The sequence below is a fragment of the Atta cephalotes genome (assembly GCF_000143395.1).
Source record: "Atta cephalotes unplaced genomic scaffold scaffold00005, whole genome shotgun sequence".
Taxonomy (NCBI): Eukaryota; Metazoa; Arthropoda; class Insecta; order Hymenoptera; family Formicidae; genus Atta; species Atta cephalotes.
The window spans coordinates 8,506,238-8,514,024 of NW_012130069.1; the positions used below are offsets into that span (position 1 = coordinate 8,506,238).

A 7,787-nucleotide genomic window follows, 5' to 3' on the forward strand; every position below is an offset into this window, starting at 1 on the left:
ACTTCATAAAAATAATATATCATTATCGTTATTATTTATAAAAATATCTCGTTACTAATTTTAAAAAGTAATGCATTATCGTTACTTGGACAATAACGATTCATTTCTTTTATAGTTAGTAAATTTAAAGTAAGATGTTACATTTAAAAATTATATTATTTAATAATCAATTGAGAAGCAGACTTTCAAAATGCGTATTTTCCAAAATTTGAAATTTTCAGAAAATGAAAAAGAAAGAAATTCCGCAAAAAATTATCCACTTTACAGAAAATAATAATATGCCAATTAGTAGAATGTAAAATATTAAACAAAATTGTTAACCAATTGCTAAAAATGTTAAACAAATGTATTTGTTCGTCTTTAGTTAAAAAAACATTATGCATTTCGGAAATGTCTATTTTTTCAATATATAAATTGACAATGAAAAAATGTTTTCTGAACATCTCCGTAGCTTATAACAAGAATCTTTCAACACAAAACACTATGCTATCTCTAAAAAAATTTTGGACAAAATGCATTTTGAAAGTCTGTTCCTCAGTTAACGATCAATATTAATTTAAATTGTAACAATTAATATTAATCTAAATTCATGAGAATTAGAATACATCAATCACCCCAATTATAATCTTACCGCATTTCGTTCATTGGATTATCATTCGGGTTCGTTAAACTGGCAGTGGAAGTACGAGGTGTCAAAATTGTCATGCATTCCTCCTCCTCTTCCAAAATTCCGGGCAAGAACATCATCTGTTTCTCTTCCGGTACCCTGAAAAAAATCGAGGAAAATCGATAGCATTTGTTATAGAATATAATGTTCAAAATTTCAATATTTAAAACAAATTTTATATTTTACGAAACTGTATCCCAAAAGATATAGAATCGCCAGATCTTTACGAACAATATTTCGTAATTAAAATCGATTTATACAAATTACATATAAACATATTTTAATCTGTTCTGATTCAAAATAAGTATTATTAATAATAATAAGTTAATCTAGATCGTTATATAAATAAAACGAAATAAATAAAGAAAGGATCAATATGAGATAGATGTAGGTCTAGTTAATATTATAATATTTTTATACGTAAATCTAAATACACCTTTCAGTTACATAAACCGCGTACCGCAGATTTGAAATGCAATCACAAACTATAAAACGAAAATAATAATATCATAATTAAATTGATCATCAATTTGATAATGCTACTAACATCTTAAAATACTGCAAAGAATTTATTGCGAAAAATATTAGCTTATCGAAGCTTATTGTTACGAATAATATTACAATAAAATTGTATGAATATTACAATAAAATATGAATAATAAGATACTAACATCATGTTATCCACGCTACCGCGATAAGTCTTCTTCTTGTATGCCGCAGCCGCTTCCGTATATGGCAAGCTCATATCTTCAGAGTCATAGTAAATATCCTTAACAAGCGGTGGACAGCGATTCATTAGCGTGTCTACTCCAAGATATGACACCTAATATATGAGCATAAAGAGGGAATGGAAATATAATTTTATGCTAACTCTCGATGTTCATTCCTATATAAAACAGATCACTCAAAATTGACGCTTGATATTTACTAATATTTACTAATTTTTGTGGCCTATTTTAATGCTAAAAATGTGCACCAAGTGTCAGCATGAAATTATACCTTAAGTATAAACTATGTTTTACAATTTTCCTAAATTTTTATGGAGAGAGAGTGCTCCTACCTTGGTATGACGATCAATCAGCCAGTTCAGCTCGAAATCTTCATCATCATCACCGAAAGGATTTATCAGCTGTTCAGCTACTTTCAACAATCCCATAAAGAAGAAGAACTGCAAAATTGTGAAAATGGGCACGTATTTATCTATTTTCAGTTGGAATTGTTTCTCGACACCTTCGATGTATTGTCGACCGATTACGGCGACTGCGAAGAAACTGTAAGTGGCGAGTGTCACCACTTGAGTGTACACTAAAGGAATCGACACCCAGTCGTAGCTCCACAAGAAACCACACTTGGTCCGAAATTCATTGAATTCCTACAAATCAGATCGACGATCAAATTTACAGAGCAAGAAAAAGAGTTTATATCGATTAATTAATTTTATTAATCACGTTTCTGGGAAAAATTTAATGAATTAGGATTCAAAGTGTGAATATTGAGATGAAGAATATTTGCTTTTTCTTTTAATTTCCTTAGATATTATATTCTGATTAATTTATCGTGCGTTTTTTACACATCAAAATTGACTTTTATCTATTCCTTTGTTTTCACGCATAAAAGATGCGTAATGCATGAAGAAAAGGAATATTATCTCCAGCAATCTCGATTAAGATATTCGTGCGAGAGAACAATGTGTTTGAGACATGCGTGCCTAATCGCGGAAAATAAAAACGTAGTTGATGCAACATGGCTTACGATGTATTTTGAACCGGTCGTATACCGACTCGCTACCGTCACGGTAGCTCATAAAATTTAATCTCTAACGATTGCTTTTCTGGTTACCACCGTAAGATACAATCAGACAGATATTGTATCATGTATGGTGTTGCACTTCACGAACTAACATGATAAACAGGAACGAATAAAATAGAAGATATATAAATATCAAAAAATAGAAGATATATAATATATTTAATGCGACTTCGTCTTTAAAAGAATAAAATAATTATTCCTTATTTTTGTTGCAAATTCAAAATAGATGCTAAAGCAAGAAATTTTAATGATTTTAATTTCTTTTGTGTTAATAAATTAATTGTTAAGAATATTATATTTTGATTAATTATTTATATGAAATAATGATCACAATTAGAAAAAGAACTTCTTTCATTTTATGTAATAAAGAAAATTTTTTATCAAATTTTAAACAACAAACGAGGAGATCAAAGAAAGAAAACATGAAGTTCGCTCACCTCCATTATTAGCTTTAAACCTTGCGCATCGGATATTCGGTGGGTCTTGCGTGCCTCCTTGAGGAGATTAATGAACCATGTGCAGGGTATCCAATAGGTGTTAAACTCGACACTCGGCACCGACTGATACAATTGGAGCTCGAGCGTGGTCATGAAGCCTGCAACAAGCTCGTTAATTTTTAATTGTCACTAGGACGACGATAGTGGTTCCAGTACTGTGATTTACCGGAATCAACGACGTGATCGAGAGTGGGAAATCGTCTCTTCACCGCTGAGCTTATGGAACGCAATACAAGTATCAGCGAGAGGTTTAGATAACGCATCAGGGCTCTGCGTAACATACGACTATAATCGTCGTTTCCGGTGACGTAGAGTGCCACGAGATGCATCACCCTGTAAAAAGAAAGAAAGAATAGGGCAATCATAAAGAAGTTCATGTAATAAAAATAAAGTTACATTTTTTATTTTCGATAATTAGGCTATGCTTTTTCTTGCTTTAGCTAAAAGAAAGAAAGAAATATTAACTTGCACTGTCAAAAAATTTTTTGAGATTTAACAATTTATGATGTATTGCTTGAAAATTGATAGCATCTAAACTCACTTGTCAGGCCATGGTATTGCTGTGTATTGTTTCCACCATCTCTGCGCCACATAGGATACATAAAATCCAAGCACGAAACTCAACGGAATCAATTTGATCAAGGCGTCGCAATAGATGACAACTTGTTCGAAGTCCCTATGATACGTTATATATTAAAAGCAACTCAATAACAAAAAAATTGATTAAATTAAAACATTATGAAGAAAAATAGAGAATGGTGAATATATGCAAATTAATTAATATTAAAAAAAAATTTGCCCATTTGTATATATTTATGTCTAATTTCATCTATTAATAGATGGAATTAATGGTTAATCGAAATAATTTTTTTCCTCTATATCCTCTATTTCTAGATTTACATGTGTCTATATTTAGAATTTAGAGCTTTAAAATATTGGAATGTCCACCTTCTTTGCGTGGCAGTGAAGGCATGGCGATAGAGCGCGGACAAGATACCGAAGATAAGTAAAAAAAGCAGCAGTTCCCTGTAGATGAGCTTGTACAGGGAACCGCGCCACATAAGCAGGAGCCTGGTGAATCCACCGCTGGTGGAACTGGCGACCTGGTACTGATAAGAGACCGTCATCTTTTATCCATTCAGGTGCACCGTGCCAGTTTCTTCTCGAGAACGACGCGCTCGCGAGCACGTTGTTACTCATACTTCCAGAAATTTTCGTCTGTCGAACCTGAGAGGAAAATTATACTGCAGTTGCAAACCGCAACGTGTGTTCAGTATTTATAATATTTTTGAGAGAACTAAATTGTGTATAGCTTTCTTTATGATAGTCTACTTTATTTTTAATGATAAAAATGAGTAAAATAACGTTTTTAATTAATAATAATTAATTACAAATAATAAACTAATTTATATAGGGAATAAAAAAACTAATTTATATAGGGAAAAATAATAGACAATGGAAAAGACAAATTTCTTTTCAATGCGCAAATTTTTTCGAATTTTATTTTTTGTATTTCTCTTATGCAATCTCTATTTTAAGATGAACTATTGCATCAAAATGGGCTTCTGATGTAGGATATAAATACAATCTATTTCGAGCCATCGCGAAATAATTTATATTATGAAAAATGATTTTTCTATTAGCTAATAGCGTTCTATCACTTTTTTTTATTTTCTCAATTCTTTTCAAATTTCCTAATTTTATTATCATGTGCAAAGACTAAATTGATTTTCAAGTATGCACTAAAAATAAATTTCTGCAGGTTGAAAATTGACGAATCAAAATTTTCTGGTTAAATTTATTAGATTCTAGTTGAGATAATCGGAATTCTGGTTAATACAATATTTCTGGTAAACTCTACTAGAATTCTTATTTTTACCAGAATAATTATATCAAGAATTCTAGCTATTTCAACTAAAATTCTAGCAAATTTAACCAGAAAATTCTGATTCGTTCATTTTACCAATCAGAATTACTGTTTAATCCAACCAGACCATTTTTCTCAGTGTAATAACAAATAAAACAGCTCACAAATTTTTACAAATTGATAAATGTAATTACTTAAAGACAGATTAGATATTAAAAATCTGCCTCTATTTATTACACGCGACGTCTATGTAAACATCAAATTTAACCAATTATCAAACTTATTTCAGCGCTTTTGTGTCCTATGCAATAAGCATTTTGTGGTCGCATTTTACGGCAGTAAATAATTAATTTGTCTCATTATAAACATAGTTCCGCAACTTTTCCGCGACGATTTATCTGCTTGTTGTTTTTAATCTTGTTGAAAACTGGTTTATGATCGTTTGCGACGCCAAACTTTTCGAACAAATGCGGTCGAGAGAGATTCACTTATAAGAGAAACGACGACCCACTCAAGACTTTGCACGATGACACGTCGCAACACGCGTGATCGCATCATTCGCCAGAAATATCTCACGGTATGCGAAAGTATCTTAAAGTAACTAAAAATGAAATGATCTAGGCCTAGATTCGTTTCCTATGCTGCGCAAATAATCAGAGTTGCCATAATTTGCGATAAAAAAAATTCAACGAAGACAAAATTCAGCAAAGTATAAGGTAAATTAAGGCAATCGATAAAATCATCTTTCATAAATTTTCCTTTATTTGATAAATATTTAAATAACTCAAATGTCTCTATTAGTAAATGTAAACATGTATGACAAATATAAAACTTATTACATATTGCATAAAAACAATAATAGTTTAAATTTTAAATTAAAAGTTTGCAAAAATAATATGTGATTTTATATTTGTATTAAAATTTAATTTTATCTAAAAAAATTTTTTGTTTTTTATTTATTTCTTAAATTCTATTTCGCTTTTACAAACATTGGAATTCGTATCATTCTCGGCTTTATACGCGTATTTCGTCATAATTATGAGCAGCATAAAGTTTCGGATTGCATTGATATGACGCTAAAAACGATTGCACGCGTCACAAGCAAAACGTCATTGCCAAAGAACAAACCTGAGAACTGGCGCGACTGCATCTTTTTTTTTCTTTCACTTTCACGGAAATTTATCGTAAATAATGTCTGATTTAATGTCTCTTGGGAATTGCGCCAGTAATGCGGTGGTAAATATAACTTTGGACGTCGAAGTAACAGCGAAGTGTCTGGGTAAACATACTATTTGCACGAGATTTCCGGACGCGCGACCTTTGCCGCACTTTAGTGTGCACTTTGTCGATCGACACCTTGAGAATGCATCTCAAAGTGCGGTTACAAGTATTTGGCACTTTATTTGTTATTATTTTACTTCTGAAGTGTTTCAAATATGTAAGAGACGATCAGCTATTCCTATCTTTTTCTTTCTCACGTTAAAAAGAAAAGGATTTTCTAAGTAACATAAAACATAAATTAAAAAAAACTCTTTATAGCTTAAACATCATATAATTACAATCTTAATTATTTTAATGCATTTATTTAACTTTATTAAACAACTTGGGTTTAGATTTATTTAATTAGTTCGAAACTTTTTCAAGATTTATATGTTTCATATATAAAAGATTTTGAGTCACGTGTTATCTTTTATACTTACAATCAGATAGGAAAGTATTAAAATTATTAAATACAGTATTACGTTAGACATTCCGAACATACATCATTACAGAAACAATTATAGACTTTAAATAAATATAAATCAATAATAAGAGAGAAGTAACTTGACAGTGAGTATCAGTCAATGCTTTTTTATTTGATCTATATGTCTAAAAAGCTGTTACTGAAAAGCTGTATCGCTTTGAATCTAAAGTATTTATAATCGGTTCTTATTTCAAGAGCGTAGTAATGTCTTAAGATGCTAATGAGGCCCTCTGATTAGTTCGTGACACTTCAAACAGAATAAGACGAAATAAATCTTGAATATAAGAATTGATTATGAATATCGGCCTAAGAACACTCTGTATAATAACTTGATGTTTTATTACAAATTATTTTAAGTACGAAGACGTATTGCATATTTTTCATTTATTTTTCATTTATTTTAGAAAGCTCCATATCGACGCATATATCTTTGGAGCGGCGAACGCTTGCATAATGTTATACGCGAGACGATTCGTTTTGTATGCATTTAGTACACCGTTTGAAATGAATACCTTCTCGATGGCTTCATCCTTACTTACATCCTTACTTACGCTCATGCAACAGCTATCGCGATGACGCTGTTAATAATACGCATGCGACAACGTCGTCGCCGTGTCTGACAGATCGTCTGACTGTCGCACTATATTTTCGCATCTGACCTTACCAAAAATATCGCAACGAAAACCATGATCTTTAATAAAAATGCGAAATTTGGTATTTCTCCTAGAAGAAGCGCATTCACTGCGCTAATGATTTAATGCGAATACAGGGTTTATTGTGTTCAGTATGATATTTTATTAGAGAGATAGAATTAAATAAAAACTGTTGTACAATAATCCTGTGAATAATTTTAACATAATATTAACATGCTATGTTAATATTTCTTATATATATATAAATTATCTTAAGAAAAAGTGATTAAAAATAAGTAATTTTTTATTGCTGCGAGTATCATATTTTTAATGCAGGAAAAGTTCATATAATAAGAAATTGCAATTCACATACAAAAGATATTATATTAAAAGATATTATATTAAAAACCAGAAACTTTAGAAAAATCTCGTTTTAATCCCATGTCAAAGATGGGAATATATTTTCAGATTTTATATACGAAAAAGTCGAAGACCATATTTTCGATCATTTATATATATATATATATATATATATATATCTGANATACACGAAGACACACGAGGAGTAGGA

At 30.6% G+C, this 7,787-nt stretch overlaps 1 protein-coding gene across 1 annotated transcript in view; it reads right to left on the reverse strand.

The window, feature by feature from the left end:
• Positions 1-4,100, reverse strand: part of LOC105626459 (bestrophin-4-like) — a 5,146-nt gene extending 1,046 nt beyond the window's left edge. The window contains exons 1-7 of the mRNA XM_012207761.1: positions 3,922-4,100; positions 3,515-3,649; positions 3,140-3,306; positions 2,914-3,071; positions 1,728-2,039; positions 1,339-1,490; positions 632-766 (exon numbers count right to left, since the gene is read on the reverse strand). Of these exons, the coding sequence (XP_012063151.1) occupies positions 632-766; positions 1,339-1,490; positions 1,728-2,039; positions 2,914-3,071; positions 3,140-3,306; positions 3,515-3,649; positions 3,922-4,100 (1,238 nt within the window). The remainder of the gene's footprint in view (positions 1-631; positions 767-1,338; positions 1,491-1,727; positions 2,040-2,913; positions 3,072-3,139; positions 3,307-3,514; positions 3,650-3,921) is intronic.
• Positions 4,101-7,787: the final 3,687 nt, after the last annotated feature.